The 20,714-nt window shown below is 43.4% G+C and overlaps 1 protein-coding gene across 1 annotated transcript in view; it reads left to right on the plus strand.

The window, feature by feature from the left end:
- The window catches only part of CACNA1A (calcium voltage-gated channel subunit alpha1 A), a 232,868-nt gene extending 212,632 nt beyond the window's left edge, over positions 1-20,236 (plus strand). Inside the window, exons 45-47 of the mRNA XM_075272510.1 lie at positions 7,183-7,381; positions 15,028-15,239; positions 19,232-20,236. Coding sequence (XP_075128611.1) covers positions 7,183-7,381; positions 15,028-15,239; positions 19,232-19,759 — 939 coding nt within the window. The 3' untranslated portion in view covers positions 19,760-20,236. The remainder of the gene's footprint in view (positions 1-7,182; positions 7,382-15,027; positions 15,240-19,231) is intronic.
- The last annotated feature ends 478 nt before the right edge of the window (positions 20,237-20,714 follow it).

A 20,714-nucleotide genomic window follows, 5' to 3' on the forward strand; every position in this document is an offset into this window, starting at 1 on the left:
GCAAATGCTGGGATTTCCCAAACGGAAATCATACCTACAGAAATGCTGGTGGTTTCCCTATAGGAAAATTCTGCAGAATTTCTGTGCAAAGCGATGCAGGAAAAAAAAATGTGTTTCCTCTATGGTTTTTCAGCAGCACTTGTTTTCTGTGGCCCCCGATGTGGGGCCTTAGCCTAAAGAAGTTACCAGTATTAGATTGGTAGGGGTCTGAAACCTCAGATCAACTGCTTAAGGGTCCATTCACAGGAGGAATTTGGCGCTGATTCTGGCATGGAAAAAAAATACTCCCATTGATTTCAATAGGTTTCCGGGCACAACACATTGAAATCAATGGAAGGCTTTTTAACCCTTTGGTTTCAATGGGTTCCGCGTGGGAAAACGGAACCCATTGAAGACAATGGGAATCCTTTTTTTTTCAGCGCTGATTTTGTTGCGGATTCCGCACCAGAATCAGCACCAAATTCCTGGGCTCTAAAGCTGTATTGACGCTCGGGAGTGTCTTTTTCACAGGTCAGTGACATCACTTTCATTAATTGTGTAGTCTGTTTGCAGTTTAGTTTCTTTAGGGAAACTCTCAGACTGTTTGGGGTCGCTATACTGCCAGCATTGTGCACAGTGAAGCTGCACAGAAGCACTGTACTGCACTGACCTCGGCTTCACTGCATACAATGCGCACGCACCGCAGTCCCTGAGTGGAGTCGTCTTATCTAACACTGACTATCTTCAACCATTGACTGCTGAGACTACTGGTGGTGAATGGCGGTAGGATACAGAGGTTTGGGACTGTAAACCCCAACTACTTAACATCATTCAAGTCTAATAGGTTTCCTATAAAGTGACTGGGGATAAGCAACAATATTAAACTCAGCCACTATGCAATGTTCAGTGCTTAGTATTCAATGAGAAGGTTTGCAAAAAAGAGAAAAAAGAGCCCAGCCGTCCGAACACCCCCCCCCCCAAAAAAAAAGAAAAAAAAAAAAAGCTACTTATATACTCTGGCGTCTCTTTAGACTGTAGAATATAATGAGAATAAGCCAGGGGGAAGTGATCAAATATTAAAAAAAAAAAACATGTTACTCACCTCTCCTGGGCTCCAGCATGGGTCTTGGACCACTTCAATGACTCTGCTTGCCACCTAAATAGGAAAACAGAGCCTCTGCTTGCTGCCCTCTAGCGGCAGCCCATTTTTCCTATTTACATCTTGGAAAATAGATTTGCATATTTTTCCCATAATCCCCCAGTGGAGGGAAAACGGCTTTGTAAGTCTCTATACGCCTGTGAAGGTGCTCATTCCTTAAGGAGTGATACTATCCCCAGATCCTTGGTCTATAGTCTCTCACTCTGCCAAACCAGTATCCCTACACTGTGCTGAAGAGATCCAACAGATGGAAACAGCGCTGTCCACAGCTGGGAATCTGTTCCTTTAGGAATAGATTTACTGTTTTGGCTAAACCTCGCTTCATAGCATTAAGGCTTGTTGAAAAAGTCGTGCATGATGTTTAAGGGGGCTGCCCCTAAAGGGCACCAAGCAGAGGCGCTGTTTTCCTATTTAAATCTTGGAAAACAGATTTGCATATTTTTCCCACTTCAATGACAACAGATTGCCTAAGGGCTACTAGAGACATTGTATTGTATGGAGGGGCCACAATGGGACTGTGTGTGAGGGGGGAAGATGGATCACTGTGGGACATTATACTTGGTGTAACTAGGGCATTATACAGTGTGGGGGCCAATAAAAGGAACATTTTACCGAGTGAAGGCCAAGTAAAAGGGGGTGCTCTGCGAAGTGGTGGCGGGGGTGGGAAGGGGAGAAGGTTGGGTCCAAGTGACAAGTTTGCTATGGGGTCCAGTCTTTGCAGGTTACTCCCCTGCTGTGAGCTCTTCACTGAATACCAAAAACAGCGCTGCACATTGTGTAGGGGCTTTTCTTGGTATTGGACACTATATATGCCAATCGATTTGTATTCGGCTGAGTCTTGGAAGAGCAACCAGTAATTCCACAATATGGAGTGAACCTGGCTGCAGTTATGCCCCTGAGATGTCAGATCTTCCATGAGTCACAGCTCCTTGATCTTTTTGAACCAGAGTTTAAGGCGAGATGGATCTGGATGCCTCCAGACGGAGGGATGCCGGCTCTCACCGGATGATAGATGTCTTGTAAGTCTTCATAGCAATGTCATTCAGGTGAAGCAAAATGCAACCCGGGAGAAGGGAAAGGTGCAATCTGAGCACCCTTCACAATTGGACAGGGCTTATCCACTCATAAATATGTCGCACATATCTCCCTCTGAGGCTTGGCAGCACCAGCACAGAGGAGGCGCGTTGCATGACACTCCTAAATATGGCTAGAAATGGACAAGCTAAGGGCGAGATGGAAGAGCCTTGACCTGCGGTACCCATCCTCCTCCCAACTTCTTAAATAGGTGGGGGTGAGAGATCTGGGAATGATCTGAACATGGCATAGATAAGACAAAAGGAGTCTGTCTGTAGCACATTGTGTCTCACGTTCCGTTTTGGGGCAGGCATATGTGGATGGGGCCAGGAAGTGGGAAAGTTAATTCGCTCATCAGAATCTTAAGAAACATGGCTCCATGGGGCTCCCCAATTCATTCAGCGAGATTCAAGCGTCATTACAGAGAAAATCATCCTGCCTGAAACCACCAAAGGAACCCGGGTGGTCCAAACCTTAGGGCAAAAGAGGATTACAGAAAATTGGAAACATTGGGGAGGGGCGAGGGTTCAAGTGTCTAGTGGTGAGGATCAATGTCCTGATGGGGTGGGAGCAGCCAGGGGGACAACTGTGAGGGAGTCAGTGTGACGGTACCAGTCGATGACCTGGGAAGCCACATAATAAACATAAGGGTTTGAGAGCCAAATACCACCTAAGTTTTTAGGGTGGAATAGGCCAGTCTGTTAGCCCAAATTAATTTGGTCAGGGCTTATAGAAAAAATCATGGGGATGTTGATTGGAAGTGCCTGAAGCCCATACAAGACTCGGAGAAGAGCATTCATCTTGAAAATGGAAGACCTACTGAACCACGATGTGGTTTAACAATGATATTTTTGTTTTATTTTTTACTCAAGACCTTCCAAAAACCAAAACCTTTTATTTTTTCGTTTCTCGGAGTTATATAGGGGCGTATTTGCTGACGGATACGTTACTTCCTAATGGTGCAATTTGTATAAAGTACAATATACTAGGCAAAAAAATCTGAATGAGGTGAAATTAGAAAATAACCGCGCCATTTTGTTATGGGTTTTGTAGTTATGGCGTTGACTGTGCAGCTATAATGACGGGTTACCTGTATTCTGCGGGATGATACAATGATGGAGATACCAGATTTATGTTGTTTTGTTTTAAACCTTACCAAAAATAAAAAAAACATATTCTGACAGCCAGAAGTTTTTAGACGTCCATGTATGGAGCAGCGTAAGGTTTCTCTTTTTGTACACTTTATTTATAACATGTTGGGACTGTCTGATGTTTAGATCACTTTTCATTCAACCTTTTTAAGTAGGTAAAATAGGGAAAAAAAGGCCATTTTGATTTTCATCCCCCCACTATGGCGTTCACCAGAAACAAAAAAATATTTTTAGATGTTTATAGTTTGGTCGTGTTTGGTATGACAACCATTGGCTCCCTATAACCCCAGAATTGCAAGTCCCCTCCCTATAACCACCTAGATGCTGCAGTCACTATTGACTGCGGTATCTAAGAGATTAATGCAGCAGCGTTCATGGGGCTCACAGTACAACGTCCAGGTGGTCAAAGGGATTCTATAATTAAAACTGCATTTTTTTCTCGCTAACACGTAGGAATAGCCTTAAGAAAGGCTATTCTTCTCGTACCTTTAGATGTCTTCTCGGGGCCGCCGTTTCGTAGATATCCCGGTTTGCGTCAGTATGCAAATTAGTTCTCTCACAGCACTGGGGGTGGTCGCGAGCGCTCAAACAGCACTGGGGGCGTCCCCTATGCTGCGAGAGAACTCTCCAGCGATGGCTTCTTCTTCCTCTGGAATGTTCTCTCCACGACATATTTTTCGGATGGCTTCTTCTGGCTTTAAATGGAACGCATGCGCAGTCAGCTCTGCCATGCCTGAGGCCATTTTCTTGTGGCCACTTACACGAGTGTACTGTGTAGAAGACATCTAAAGGTAGGAAAAGACTAGCCTTTCTTAAGGCTATTCCTACGTGTTAGTGAGAAAAAAATGCAGTTTTAATGATAGAATCCCTTTAATTATGATATTATGTTATTTGAAAAAAATATAAAATGATTTCTTGTGTGTTACAGTTTAATAGCTATATAGATAATTCTTTTATCGTTTACCAGATTTTTGAAGAACAATACAGAATTAGGGTGCATTCACACGGAGTAACGTGCTGCGTGATGTGGCACGTATACGCCGTGTGAGAATTTGAGCGCCGTATACACTCCCATTGATTTAAATGGGAGCCGGGATCCTGGCGGCACGTTACTCCGTGTGAATGCACCCTTAGACTTTATTGGGGTATTCACCAGCTCTGACGACTACAGGCGGCATGTTTGATAGTTAATGATCACACAATTTTGTGTGTAAAATTAAGAAGTTGCTTTTTAAATCATGGAATGATGTGGCCACCACAAATTGGAATTTACTGAAATGTGTGTCTTAAGAGTCCTATAATCTTTCCCATATAATAGATCTGTTTCAGGTGTTCCTATGTAATACTCTATACTACTTATATGTGTAATGGAATACGTTTAAGAATCAATTTCAGGGTGCCCATGTAGATAAGGTGTAGATATCCATGGTGTATAGGTTTAGATTTTCATCAGATTTCTGATGTAGTTTTGTAGTAAAATCCTGGTATGAATTATACCCAGAGATAAAGTATAAAGGACAGATTCTTCTCCTCCTCTCTGAATAATCTCCTGGTGTTAGTTTCATCAAAAATCTGAACCAAACCTGATCTGAACTGAAGAGATGCCATGTGTATCAGATGCCACAGAATAAACCCAGCCAATAATACGAGCCATATAATAACAACAGTGAAAGTAACCCCAGTCATGGCCCACATTAGGGGGAAACTTCAGGTTTGAGAGAGAAATTTTAGTCTATCATTTGGAAGTGAAGGGTTCATGGGTTCATATAGTAGCAGCTAGGGTTGAGCCAATCTTGAGATTTCAAGATTGATTTTAAAATCCGATTTCCATTCATTTTCCAGTTAATCTTGATCCCGATCTTGAAATTTGCTCGATTGCCGATCGGAATCCGATCTTTACCGATCCCGATCCTCAACCATAGTCAATGCTTCTCTATGGGAAAAGTCACTTTAAGGTTTGAGCCGATTTTGAAATAACCTCGGATATCGATCCCGCTGGGAAAGATCGGGTTGGAATTCTGATCGCGATCTTTTCCGATCCTGATCGCTCAACCCTAGTAGCAGCAAATTCAGAAAAAGGAAATTATTGCAGCTGACATTTTCAACACTAGTCTTAATCCCATCCTAATCTGGCCTGAAATGTTCTCTTCTCTTTGTTTCTGCCTTTTAAAAGGGTTTTCCCCATGAAGAAAAACAGCAGGAACTTTATCCTGCTCCATATTCAGCCTGGTGGTGGGCGCTCCCATTGAGGGCAGCATTCAGATATCTCCAGGACTCCCCATTAAAGTGAATGTGCGCACCGACCACCACCAATCCTGCCCACATTCAGGCCGGCTGCGCTCAAGTTGAATATGGAGTGGGAGAAAGGTTTCTTTCTTTGTGGGTAAACTCCTTTAATAATTCTGCCAAAACTTGGGAGGTCCCATGTGCCGGAAATCTGCCGGGCCAAAGAGTCTATGTCCCAGCCTTGGGACAAAGTGGGGCCACTTTTATACCAGTTTTATGGTGTGACCATATCGATAATTCCCCTCCATGATTCTGATTAAAATACAGACCATGAAAACAGACCATAAAAATGAGGAATCAAGTCCAAATAAGAGCCTCAGATAACACCAGACAAAACCAGAACTCTAAAGGAAAAACAGACAATGCTCATGAGATCGTTCCACAAATGGTCAATTAAAGATAGAAAGCTCTGGAAGAAATGGCTGTCTATATCAGTTTTATATAGGGGCCTTATATATAACATTCCATATAGTTACATGATTAAGGGAGCGTTCACACTACCGTCGGTGTCCGACATGTAGTGTCCGCTCCTACTCCTAGTGTCCGCTCAAAATCTGTCACGGACATTAGGAGCGCACACTAGCTGTGTCCGTGACACCTTTCATTCATCTCAATGGGCATCGGGTGCATGCAGGGTTCCTCTGTCCGCTTGTGAAGTCGGACATCTTCACTTGCGGACAGGAAAGGACGGGCACAGAGTGCAAAAGAACGCACCCGATGCCCATTCAAGTGAATGACAGGTGTCACGGACACAGCTAGTGTCCGCTCCTAGTGTCCGTGATAGATTTTGAGCGGACACTAGGAGCGGACACTACATGTCGGACACCGACGGTAGTGTGAACGCCCCCTAACAATTCTAAAGTTTCCTAAATTCCTTTGAAAGTAAATATGCAACTAATAAATTACAGATTATTAATAAAATTGAATATTTACCGACCCCCCAACTCCACCCAAAACTGACCCTGACTCTACCCTGCCCTGCAGTTTCCAATTTTCCCACCTACACCTTTATTCCTCTTGATTCCATAACCCTACCAAAGAGCCGTTCCTACAATGAAAAGCAACCTAGAAACATCTGTCGGCTGTATGGGTTGTATACTGACAGAGCAAGTAGGCCGTGAGGACATCTAAAAGGGGGTGAGGAGGTGGCCTGGAGCTTCTGGAAGATGCCCTGACAGACCCCACTATAAAACTTAAGGGCCTACATGTAGAAGTACAGAAGCTCCACTACACATCACTGCGGATCCAAGACACTGTTTCTGTAAGATTGTATGATCATATCAGGGGGTGAGATACTGTCCAGCATTAAGAAAAAGCTCTGCTTGTTTTCCCAACACCATTCTTCTCCATGGTCGTATCTGAATTTAACATAAATGGAGCTGAGCTATAATACCAGGCACAACCATGGGCAGAAGTAAAGAGCAAATATTTCTAACCCATGCCTCCTTTACCCTGTGACATCCACTCAGTGTGGGAAACATTTCCAGGTTCTGTCTGCTTTTCACTTACCATTAGTCTATACTCCCTTTGCAGACTATAACAGATGGCAGCCCAATGAAACGTTCCACTTCCATGCTCGGACATTCTCGGTCAAAAGGCATCCGACTAAATGAATACTCCTTGGAGCGAGTCACTCCTGATGAAGGCCCCCGCCACGGACACCAGCGCAGAAGAGAGCGTGGACATCGGGTGTCTGAGCGCTCACTAACTCGCTATGTAGATTTGGAATCAGGTTGGTAAATGTCTTCTTATATTTTTGTTGCCTCATGTGATTCCTTATCTGGTTTTCTACACTTTTATCTTCAAAGGAATTTGTCACCAAACCCAGCATATCCCTCCAGCCCTGCAGATAGATAGGTTACTGTCACCAGATCCCAGCATATCACCCCAGCCCTGCAGATAGATAGGTTAGTGTCACCAGACCCAGTATATCACCCCAGCTCTGCAGATAGATAGGTTAGTGTCACCAGAACCAGCATATCACCCCAGCCCTGCAGAAAGATAGGTTAGTGTCACCAGAGCCAGCATATCACCCCAGCTCTGCAGATAGATAGGTTAGTGTCACCAGAACCAGCATATCACCCCAGCCCTGCAGAAAGATAGGTTAGTGTCACCAGAACCAGCATATCACCCCAGCTCTGCAGATAGATAGGTTAGTGTCACCAGACCCAGTATATCACCCCAGCTCTGCAGATAGATAGGTTACTGTCACCAGATCCCAGCATATCACCCCAGCCCTGCAGATAGATAGGTTAGTGTCACCAGACCCAGTATATCACCCCAGCTCTGCAGATAGATAGGTTAGTGTCACCAGAACCAGCATATCACCCCAGCCCTGCAGAAAGATAGGTTAGTGTCACCAGAGCCAGTATATCACCCCAGCCCTGCAGAAAGATAGGTTAGTGTCACCAGAACCAGCATATCACCCCAGCTCTGCAGATAGATAGGTTAGTGTCACCAGAACCAGCATATCACCCCAGCCCTGCAGAAAGATAGGTTAGTGTCACCAGACCCAGTATATCACCCCAGCTCTGCAGATAGATAGGTTAGTGTCACCAGAACCAGCATATCACCCCAGCCCTGCAGATAGATAGGTTACTGTCACCAGAACCAGCATATCACCCCAGCCCTGCAGATAGATAGGTTAGTGTCACCAGAACCAGCATATCACCCCAGTCCTGCAGATAGATAGGTTACTGTCACCAGACCCAGTATATCACCCCAGCCCTGCAGATAGATAGGTTAGTGTCACCAGACCCGGTATATCACACCAGCCCTGCAGATAGATAGGTTAGTGTCACCAGTACCAGCATATCACCCCAGCCCTGCAGATAGATAGGTTACTGTCACCACAACCAGCATATCACCCCAGCCCTGCAGATAGATAGCAAACCCAAAGCAATCTCAATACTAGATAAAAAAACAAAGATACCCGCAAAAACTCAAAGCACCAACTAAGTATCAATGTATAAATAACACAAAAAATTCTTTTGATTTTAAATCTAAATTTATTGTTACAAAAATGTTTTTAATTGTAAAAAATATTATTGGTATCAGGAAAACACAAACACATAAAAACATTTAAAAACACACGACAAGAGTGGAGGTCGCACTAGACTGAGCAGCTCCAGCAGGTGTATAATCTGCTAGTGGTGTAGGGGATGAGAACAGCCACAATAAATGTGTGTATAGAGAGGCCCGGTATTTTGTATATATAAATGTAAATAGGCTCCTATTGCCCACAATATCACAAAATCAGGGCACTTAATTGAAAAAATATATCTGTAGCATTGCAAAGATCATACCCACATCACCACTATATAGTAAGAGCATATAAGGTAACAGAACCAATGTAAAGTTACACACACACATGCCAGTATTACATAAGCCAACCTACATAGGACAAAATGTGAAGCATATACATAAATCACTGCTCACCAGCTGCGACCTCCACTCTTGTCGTGTGTTTTTAAATGTTTTTATGTGTTTGTGTTTTCCTGATACCAATAATATTTTTTACAATTAAAAACATTTTTGTAACAATAAATTTAGATTTAAAATCAAAAGAATTTTTTGTGTTATTTATACATTGATACTTAGTTGGTGCTCTGCCTGCAGATAGATAGGTTAGTGTCACCAGAACCAGCATATCACCCCAGTCCTGCAGATAGATAGGTTAGTGTCACCAGAACCAGCATATCACCCCAGCTCTGCAGATAGATAGGTTAGTGTTACCAGAACCAGCATATCACCCCAGCCCTGCAGATAGATAGGTTACTGTCACCAGAACCAGCATATCACCCCAGCCCTGCAGATAGATAGGTTAGTGTCACCAGAACCAGCATATCACCCCAGTCCTGCAGATAGATAGGTTACTGTCACCAGACCCAGTATATCACCCCAGCTCTGCAGATAGATAGGTTAGTGTCACCAGAGCCAGCATATCACTCCAGCTCTGCAGATAGATAGGTTAGTGTTACCAGAACCAGCATATCACCCCAGCCCTGCAGATAGATAGGTTAGTGTCACCAGACCCGGTATATCACCCCAGCCCTGTAGATAGATAGGTTACTGTCACCAGAACCAGCATATCACCCCAGCCCTGCAGATAGATAGGTTACTGTCACCAGACCCAGCATATCACCCCAGCCCTGCAGATAGATAGGTTAGTGTCACCAGAACCAGCATATCGCCCCAGTCCTGCAGATAGATAGGTTAGTGTCACCAGACCCGGTATATCACCCCAGCCCTGCAGATAGATAGGTTAGTGTCACCAGTACCAGCATATCACCCCAGCCCTGCAGATAGATAGGTTACTGTCACCACAACCAGCATATCACCCCAGCCCTGCAGATAGATAGGTTACTGTCACCAGAACCAGCATATCACCCCAGCCCTGCAGATAGATAGGTTAGTGTCACCAGTACCAGCATATCACCCCAGCCCTGCAGATAGATAGGTTACTGTCACCACAACCAGCATATCACCCCAGCCCTGCAGATAGATAGGTTACTGTCACCAGAACCAGCATATCACCCCAGCCCTGCAGATAGATAGGTTAGTGTCACCAGAACCAGCATATCACCCCAGCCCTGCAGATAGATAGGTTAGTGTCACCAGTACCAGCATATCACTCCAGCCCTGCAGATAGATAGGTTAGTGTCACCAGTACCAGCATATCACCCCAGCCCTGCAGATAGATAGGTTAGTGTCACCAGAGCCAGCATATCACCCCAGTCCTGCAGATAGATAGGTTAGTGTCACCAGAACCAGCATATTACCCCAACCCTGCTGATAGATAGGTTACTGTCACCTGAATCAAAGCATGTTTTCACCTTCTGAATTTGGAGCCTCTGTTCCCAATTAACCTATCTATCTGTAGGACTGGGGTGATATGCTGGTTCTGGTGACACTAACCTATCTATCTGTAGGACTGAGGTTAGTGTCACCAGAACCTTAGGACGGACCTAACCTATATTTATTGAATAACAAAATAAATTATGGGAAATGAAAAGCGTTAGAAGGAAATAACAGGAATCGATAGGTCAATAGAGGTTTATATAAATAACTCTCTCCTTGAAAGGATTCCCATAACTTAATTAAGTGTGCTGGGCATGATTATTACACATATGTGGGCTCCATCCTACTAATATATATATATATATATATATATATATATATATATATTGTATTATAAATGTGAAAGTTTGTGTGTTTGGATGTTTGTGAATTTGGATGTTTGTTCCTCAATCACGCAAAAACGGATAGGAACCCAGATTAAAACATAGGCTACTTTTTATCACGGTAAATGATGTCACTACACGACCGCAGTGAGGGAATTTAGGTTCACACAACACTAAAGGACCTGTGATGACATCATCACAGGTCCTTGAGCCATTCTAGGATAGGATCATGCTAGGCAGTGGGTGGAGCTATATAGGATGAAGCTGGACAGTGTGAAAGCTGAAGAAAATGGAGTGTCATCGAAGATCAGGAGACTACAGAACATGCAGGCTGTGTGTGGGCAAGAGGAGTATATCAGATGTAGAGTTTCAGTGAGTACGACGGGGAATGTGTTGTTCTGCCTCTGATGAGGGAGGGGGAGAACTTTGGCACATTTCAGCAACATCCATTCAGCCCTTTGTAACACAGAAGCTGCTCAGGCAGTCACATAACCAAACCCCTGTAATGACAATTGCCCGATATAGCAGAGTTTAGGCAGCGCTGTAGCACACCTCTGTAGGCTCTCCATATGCAAACATGTACATACAGCTGGGTATCCTACGCATATGAAGCGATGTAGCAGAGCCGAGACACGGGGGCAGGCTGATTGAACTGTGACAAATTTCTACAACATCCGTTCAGCCGTTTCCAACACAGAAGCTGTTCACACACTGACATAAGAACAGCCCTATAATCCAAATGGCCAGATGTAGCAGAGCTTAAGTGGCGCTGTAGCACAGCTGAGTACGCTCTCCATATACAGAGATGTACATACAACTGAGTATGCTGCCATGTAGCAGAGCCGAGACGCGGGAGCAGGCGGATCATGCACAACAGTAAATGGCTAAAATATAAGCGGCTCAGCGCCAACACCAACCTGCAGACGAAGTTGCGGGCAGATGCTAGTTGACATATACAGTCCTATGAAAAAGTTTGGGCACCCCTATTAATCTTAATCATTTTTAGTTCTAAATATTTTGGTATTTGCAACAGCCATTTCAGTTTGATATATCTAATAACTGATGGACACAGTAATATTTCAGGATTGAAATGAGGTTTATTGTACTAACAGAAAATGTGCAATATGCATTAAACCAAAATTTGACCGGTGCAAAAGTATGGGCACCTCAACAGAAAAGTGACATTAATATTTAGTAGATCCTCCTTTTGCAAAGATAACAGCCTCTAGTCGCTTCCTGTAGCTTTTAATCAGTTCCTGGATCCTGGATAAAGGTATTTTGGACAAACAATTCAAGTTCAGTTAAGTTAGATGGTCGCCGAGCATGGACAGCCCGCTTCAAATCATCCCACAGATGTTCAATGATATTCAGGTCTGGGGACTGGGATGGCCATTCCAGAACATTGTAATTGTTCCTCTGCATGAATGCCTGAGGATTTGGAGCGGTGTTTTGGATCATTGTCTTGCTGAAATATCCATCCCCGGCGTAACTTCAACTTCGTCACTGATTCTTGAACATTATTCTCAAGAATCTGCTGATACTGAGTGGAATCCATGCGACCCTCAACTTTAACAAGATTCCCGATGCCGGCATTGGCCACACAGCCCCAAAGCATGATGGAACCTCCACCAAATTTTACAGTGGGTAGCATGTGTTTTTCTTGGAATGCTGTTTCTTTTTGGACGCCATGCATAACGCCTTTTTTTATAACCAAACAACTCAATTTTTGTTTCCAAAATGAAGCTGCCTTGTCCAAATGTGCTTTTTCATACCTCAGGCAACTCTATTTGTGGCGTACGTGCAGAAACGGCTTCTTTCTCATCACTCTCCCATACAGCTTCTATTTGTGTAAAGTGTGCTGTATTGTTGAGCGATGCACAGTGACACCATCTGCAGCAAGATGATGCTGCAGCTCTTTGGAGGTGGTCTGTGGATTGTCCTTGACTGTTCTCACCATTCTTCTTCTCTGCCTTTCTGATATTTTTCTTGGCCTGCCACTTCTGGGCTTAACAAGAACTGTCCCTGTGGTCTTCCATTTCCTTACTATGTTCCTCACAGTGGAAACTGACAGGTTAAATCTCTGAGACAACGTTTTGTATCCTTCCCCTGAACAACTATGTTGAACAATCTTTGTTTTCAGATCATTTGAGAGCGGGCTGTCCATGTTCGGCGACCATCAAACTTAACTGAACTTGAATTGTTTTGTAGAAAGAAATGGTCCAAAATACCTTCATCCAGGATCCAGGAACTGATTAAAAGCTACAGGAAGCGACTAGAGGCTGTTATCTTTGCAAAAGGAGGATGTACTAAATATTAATGTCACTTTTCTGTTGAGGTGCCCATATTTTTGCACCGGTCAAATTTTGGTTTAATGCATATTGCGCATTTTCTGTTAGTACAATAAACCTCATTTCAATCCTGAAATATTACTGTGTCCATCAGTTATTAGATATATCAAACTGAAATGGCTGTTGCAAATACCAAAATATTTAGAACTAAAAATGATTAAGATTAATAGGGGTGCCCAAACTTTTTCATAGGACTGTAAGTGTTCTAGGTTATAGTAGTTCTCTATTGGGTGGCTACTGTCACGTGATCTAATTCTGATTCAGTAGTGTCTTGTCGGCACTTGTATTATTAGTTTTGAACTCATTCATAAAAGTAGCGATTATAGTAGTGCTTGATTGGTGTAAAGACATCATGTGACACATTGCTGATTGGTCAATGGGGTTCCACATAGAAAATACATTGTAGTAGTATTATGGAAATACCTTTTGGAGAATAGTACAGGGAATTGATATAAAGAAATGATGTGGTATGTGTAGTGTCCATTTACTGAGATCAAAATGAAGTTTGAAAGTTTAATGGATAAGGAAGTATGAGAAAAAGAAGAATAAAAAGATTTTGGAATAACTGTATTGAAAGACGTGAAACAAATATGAACAGTTAATTAATTAACTGTTTGCACATGAAAAGAAGGAAGCGTCTGGACAACCGTATATATGGAAGTGAATTCCTACTTAAAAGCACGCCGTGACTAAGAGGTAGACAACCTCAAAACGCGTCGGCGTTTATTTTAATCACCATGTGTGGTTTTTTTCTGACTTCTCACTTTTTTGTAGTTTTTGTATTTTGATGTCTATATTTTAATATAGAGAATTAAAAGTTAAATTTTATGGAGCCCTGGAACAGTGCGGACTAGATTTACTTTTTCCAAGAATTTCTTTTGAAGTGATATGCTTGGGTCTGGTGAGAGACATCCTTTAAAGGGGTATTCCCACCTCGCATACTCACCAGTCTTTACTGTTGTAAAATCTTCTTTCTTCCTGGTTTCTTGCATCATTTGGTGGGCAGGGTTTCACATGCAACCTGCCGCCTAGCTCCACCCCAAAATTAGCATGTAGCTCCGCCCACCCATATTGGACTATGAAGTACAGGCAGCAGCAACTCCATTCTGTGTTACATACAGAGACTGCCTGTCTCTGCCATAATGAACACAATTGAAATAGCTAATCTGATAACTGGGAGAACATAAGAAATTAAAGCAGCTCCTCTCCTCTGAGTGCTGGAAGCTAGGTCACGTGGTGTAGACACAGGAATAGCTAGAAACACAGGCTCGCTCCTGTGCACTTAGCCCCTCCTCCCTCCCCCCTGAGAGCAGGCAGATACATCACTTGACTTTTGAGCAGATAGGTCAAGGGTGTATCAATGTGTCAACAATGAATTGAATAAAGTAAGATAGTGGACAAACAAAGCAGTTTTGCTGAAGCAATGTATTTAGAAAAAGTCTTACATCCACATTAACAAGCAGTATAGATAGGATCCTTGTGATGGGACAACCCCTTTGATAGCCAGGTCTCATTTAGTTGGCCATACATTGTGAGATATCTTGCAAAAAGACCTATTGCCATTACATCATACCCCCTTTCCTCTAAGCCAAGCCTAGTTAGATGAGTGGTGAAAAGGTAGTTAACAATTGATAATGATGAAATCCGTAACTAGGGCAACATTTGCACAGATTCATGTTCTGTATGTAGGTGTAATCCAATGATGTTCTTATCTACTCACTGACATACAGTCTGACTTACCTACTTATATGATTGTGAGGCTTTCAGGAACATTAAGTTTGATTTTTTTTTCCAGCTCTCTTGATATAATATTCATATAATTTCTTCTCACCTTATGTCACTTGTAGGTCTTGGTACAGAGCTTAGCACCACAACACAGTCATGTGACCTGCCTTCAGAAGAACGAGGAAGAACCCGAGACAGAAAGCACCACCACCACCATCACCATCATCACCACCACCATCACCACCACTCTGGATCCGATAGAGAACGTCTAGAATATGGGAGACCAAGTTCTCGCTCGCCAAGTATGGGTCGAGACTATGCTCCACACCGACAGGTGGGTTCTTCTGTCAATGATATGCAACCAGGGGGTGAAGACACACTGGGCTAGCGAAACTGTAAAGGGGAGGGAAAGCAGGGCAACATGGAAAGGCAGCTTTGGGAGACATGAACAATCATGACATAAAAAAAAGAAGCTACTAATAATCGGTAAGTGTATATGTTATTATTAATAATTTCCGTAAGAATTAAGGAAAAATGTATTAACTCTATAAAGAGTGCTGATCTTTGCAACGTCATTGGACTGGTCGATAGTTGGGTAGGGTCCTCATGTAGAGACCTCCCATATCACTTCCATATGACATTTGGACAGGGATTGTCTAAAGCAGGCAAAACAGAATATCAGGGCGGGTTCTTGTGGCTGGGGTTACACACATACAACCACGTCATGTGATTTTCATGTTTCTTTTGTACATTTGGATGGAAGTGACATGTACAATTAGCTGTCACATACAGTGTTGGCCAAAAGTCTTGGCACCCCTACAATTCAGTCAGATAATACTCAGTTTCTTCCAGAAAATGATTACAAGCACAAACTCTTTGGTAATATCTTCATTTATTTTGCTTGCAATGAAAAAACACAAAAGTCAAATCATTGATCATTTTACACAAAACTCCAAAACTGGTCCGGACAGAAGTATTGGCGCCCTCAGCCTAATACTTGGTAGCACAACCTTTAGACACAATAACTGCGCACAACCGCTTCCGGTAACCAGCAATGAGTTTCTTACAAGGCTCTGCTGGAATTTTAGACCATTCTTCTTTGGCTCCTGCTCCAGGTCCCCCCTGAGATGTGAAGGGGGCCTTCTCCAAACTGCCATCAAGAGATCTCTCCTCCCCCACAGGTGTTCTATGGGATTCAGGGCTGGACTCATTGCTGCCACTTTACTAGTCTCCAGGGCTTTCTCTCACCACCATTTTCTAGTGCTGACCTGAAGTGTGTTTTGGGTCATTGTCCTGCTGGAAGAGCCCTGACCTCTGAGGGAGACCCAGCTTTCTCACACTGGGCCCTACATGATGCTGCACAATGTGTTGGTCGTCTTCAGACTTCATAATGCCATGCACACGGTCAAGCAGTCCAGTGCCAGAGGCAGCAAAGCAACTCCAAAACATCAGGGACCCTCCGCCATGTTTGACTGTAGGGACCGTGTTCTCTTCTTTGAAGGCCTTTTTCCTGTAAACTCTATGTTGATGCCTTTTGCTACTTTTGTCTCATCTGACCAGAGAACATTCTTCCAAAACGTTTTTGGCTTTCTCAGGTAAGTTTTGGAAAACTCCAGCCTGGCTTTTTTATGTCTCTGGGTAAGAAATGGGGTCTTCCTGGGTCCCCTACCATACAGTCCCTTCTCAGTCAGACGCTGACGCTGGATAGTACGGGGTGACACTGTCGTACCCTCGGACTGCAGGGCAGCTTGGACTTGTTTGGATGTTAGTCAAGGTTCTTTATCCACCATCTGCACAATCTTGCGTTGAAATCTCTCATCAATTTTTCTTTTCCGTCCACACCTAAGGAGGTTAGCCACAGTGCCATGGGCTTTACACTTCTTGATGACACTGCGCACGGTAGACACAGGAACATTCAGGTCCTTGGAGATGGACTTGTAGCCTTGAGATTGCTCATGCTTCCTCACAATTTTGCTTCTCAAGTCCTCAGACAGTTCTTTGGTCTTCTTTCTTTTCTCCATGCTCAACGTGGTCACACAAGGACACAGGACAGAGGTGGAGTCAACTTTAATCCATTTCAACTGGCTGCAAGTGTGATTTAGTTATTGCCACCACCTGTTAGGTGCCTCAGGTAAGTAATAGGTGCTGTTAATTACACAAATTAGAGAAGCATCACATGATTTTTCAAACAGTGCCAATACTTTTGTCCACCCCCTTTTTTATGTTTGCTGTGGAATTATATCCAATTTGGCTTTTTGACAATTCTTTTTGTGGTTTTCCATTGAAGACAAATTAAATGAAGATAATAATACCAAAGAGTTTGTGCTTGCAATCATTTTCTGGAAGAAACTGAGTATTATCTGACAGAATTGCAGGGGTGCCAATACTTTTGGCCAACACTATAGCTGGATACAGTTGTGTGTGCGGCCCCAGACCTACAATGCATGTGCTCTGAAGCGAACACTGAACTAACCTTCCAAAATGATGATCGCTGTAAGGGCTCGTTCACATGGGGCAAGAGGGGGTGGTTTCTGATGCCGAATCCACCTCAGAATCCGCCCCCTAACAATGGTGGGCTATGTAGACCGCAAGCTTCCTTTTTTCCATGAGCATTATGTTCCGGTTCATGGAAAAAAGAAGTGAGCTGCCCTTTCTTCAGGTGGATTCTGCAGCTAATTCAGCACCGGCCTCCGCCTCGCGACGGCACCCTCCGGACTAGGCCCATTCATTTGGGCCTACCCCGGAGCGGGAAGCTGTGACTGTCAGAATCCTATTACTAGGTTCTATATACTAAATAATGACATATACATTTCTGATCATTAGTAGCTTGTATTTTATACGGTCATCGAACATACTGTTCTTGTATCCCAAGGCTTGTTACTTTAAGGGGTGGTCCCAAGATTACAACTTATCACCTTTCTCAAGTGTAGGATCAAAGGCAGTGCACCAAGCCCCAAGAATGCAAGAATAGGGCTCCTGTATCCCCTTCTTTGAATGGAGCTTGGATTATTTATACTGCCCTATTCAACCCAACTCCATATCTTCCACAGCCAACACAGTTGAATAAAGTAATAGCATGCATTCTTGACTTCCACTCTATTTATATAGGGGGACACAGGACCCACATTCTTGTAATAAAGGGGTTACCAGCGGTCAGATCCAACCAATCATACGTTTATGACAGATCCTGGGCATAGGTGATAAGTTGTAATCTCCTTTCAGAATAATGTTGTGGTTGGGCATTATAGAGTATCTGTCACCAATCTGCACAAATGATGCAAAGATAAATTCTGTACTATGAGAAGGTTTGCTGGTCCCTTTAAGCTGACAGGTGGTTGGCCTTCTCCGCATGTACTATGGCGGGGGTGATACCTGGTGACAGATACTCTGTAACAGAGCACAGGAGGAATGACCAGAGTACTTGGTTGTGAGAAGATGTCATATAAATTACTCCATCCCTTCTATCCTTTCTCCATCCTTACTCTCTTAACTCCTTGCATTTGTGACACTTATTCTGTGGCTGGAGGGGTTTCTACTGTGATACCCCCTCCTTTCATCCCTCCCCCCTTTCCAAATTTGCCCTTTCTTTGCCTGCTTGCCCTTTTCCTCCCCTTGCTGGGGTATCAGCTTCCCATACTGTCACATTTTCTTGCTGCTCATGTATTTTTGAGGGTTGTGGGTATACGGTGAGAGGTGGTGAAGGTGGTAAAGGTCTGGTGGTAGTGGGCTTTATCTGTCTTTTAGTTGCCTACTCTCACTTTGGTTGGATCTTCTGTCTCTTTACCCCCTTGCTTGTTTTGCTCAATCTGCTTGTTGCTGCACAAAAACTTACAGAAAATCCATCTTTTTTCCACTTTTTCTGTTCTTATTTTTTTTTTCTCTCCTTGTTGCTGTGGCACCCTTTCCCCGTCCCCTCTGATCCTTGTCATAAACCTTCTGTGTACATGTGAGGGCACTTCTCTCCTCTCCTTGCTGACTTCTTAACTCACCTCCCGTATGTGTTAAATGTGTCCTATCTTGTCTTCCATCTTCGGTCTCCCTTGTCCTCTGTGTTTGTTGCTCTCTTCTCTTCCGTCATTCATCTCATCTCTCTGTTTGCTCCTATCCTTTCCTCCAATGTGTTTTTTTCCATTCACTTCATTCTCTATGTCATGGAATTTCTCCACCATCACAACTCATGTTCCCAATTCTCTGTCACCCCCTTTCTCATGGCCCCGTTTTCTTCCTCTCCAACCTCTTGTGTCTTGTATCCGTCCCACCTGGTGTGTCTCCTTTTCGTGTTTTCTCTTGCTCTTGAATTCCCATTTTGTTTGGATTTTTGTGTAGGGCAGTAGTTCAGTGGATGGCAGCCCCGTGCCCTCAACCTCTGGGGCCAGCACACCCCGCAGAGGAAGGCGACAGCTGCCCCAGCTTCCCCCAACCCCCAGGCCACGCATTACCTACTCCCCAGTGGTTCGCCGGCCTGCCAGCATCTGCCCCTCCCAGCAACAGCAGCAGCTGTCCCCTTGCAGAATGACCCCTCCAAGAAGATACCCTCCGAACGAAAGCCAAGTGGGCAGCAACGAAAGACGAGCCACCCATAACGATTCTCCCCGATCACATCGACACACCAGGGGACACTGCTCTGATGCCCCTCGCGCTGGATGCAGGCACAGTGGTCCTTACCGGGATTCCTCCTATGAGGGACCCCACCCCTGTGACCAGCGAACCTCCAGGACTGCTGACCCCGGGGGGACACTCCCCCTCTCGCCACATGGGCGCAGGCTGCCCAACGGCTACTCCCATGGGACCCCGCGACCCACTAAATCTCGTCACGAACGTTACAGTGAGAGTGAGGAGGACGACTGGTGCTAAAAAAATATATATATATAAATATATACACACATATTTATATTTATATATATAAATCAAATTAATAAAAAACGAACTACAATCTAGCAGGGAAATCAAAGACACATCTGCAAAAAGGAATAAGACAGGGGGAGGAAAATATGTTGCCCAAAACATTCGAAATTGCCACCAAAAAAAAAAAGAAAACCCTCCTTTTATTCCTTTCCACGTTTTTTGGTAAAAGGAAGGACGCCCTTGCAGCATGTTTTTTTATAATTCCAAAAAATTTCGAGAGGGCATCTGTATTTTCAAAGAGAGTACGTGACACTCAGGAGGATAAAGCAACAAGTTTACCACCAAATCCCCCCTCCCTGCTCTCCGAGCTAATCCCAATATCACCATTCAGAAACATTTCCATCGGTCAAATCTTCCCAGAAGACAAGAAAAAAAACAAACAAAAAAAAACCGCAAAACCGGCGTGAAAAAAATTTCTAAAGAAAAAAAGCTGCAGAGAACTTTTGGAAAATGTACAAAAATGTTATTATTTTATTTTATTTTTTTTCTCAATTTGTATTGATGAGTTTTATCATCCAGAGGATTGGATATTATACGTGTGCTGGTTTATGTCTTGGAAAGAGCACGCAGATGCACACACACACACACAAGAGTGTTTAGAGCTCATATTTGTTCATATTGCCTGCGGAAATGAGAATATTAACAAAAAAAAAAAAAAATCCAACAAAAAAAAAAAAAGACAAACATGTTGGAGAAAAAATACAAAAAAAAGCAGCATTTGATTCAACATCTGATTTTTTGCTTGAAAGTCCCGAAAAATGAGACATAAAAAAACAAAAAACACAAAAAAAAACAAAATTGCGTTGCTGATATTTTAAAAAAATGCTTTTTTTTTCCGACTTTGTTTGACAAAATGTTAGATGCGGAGTGTGGCGGATGCATGAATATTATAAATGGCAAAAAA

This window comes from Leptodactylus fuscus, chromosome 5, assembly GCF_031893055.1.
Source record: "Leptodactylus fuscus isolate aLepFus1 chromosome 5, aLepFus1.hap2, whole genome shotgun sequence".
NCBI lineage: Eukaryota > Metazoa > Chordata > Amphibia > Anura > Leptodactylidae > Leptodactylus > Leptodactylus fuscus.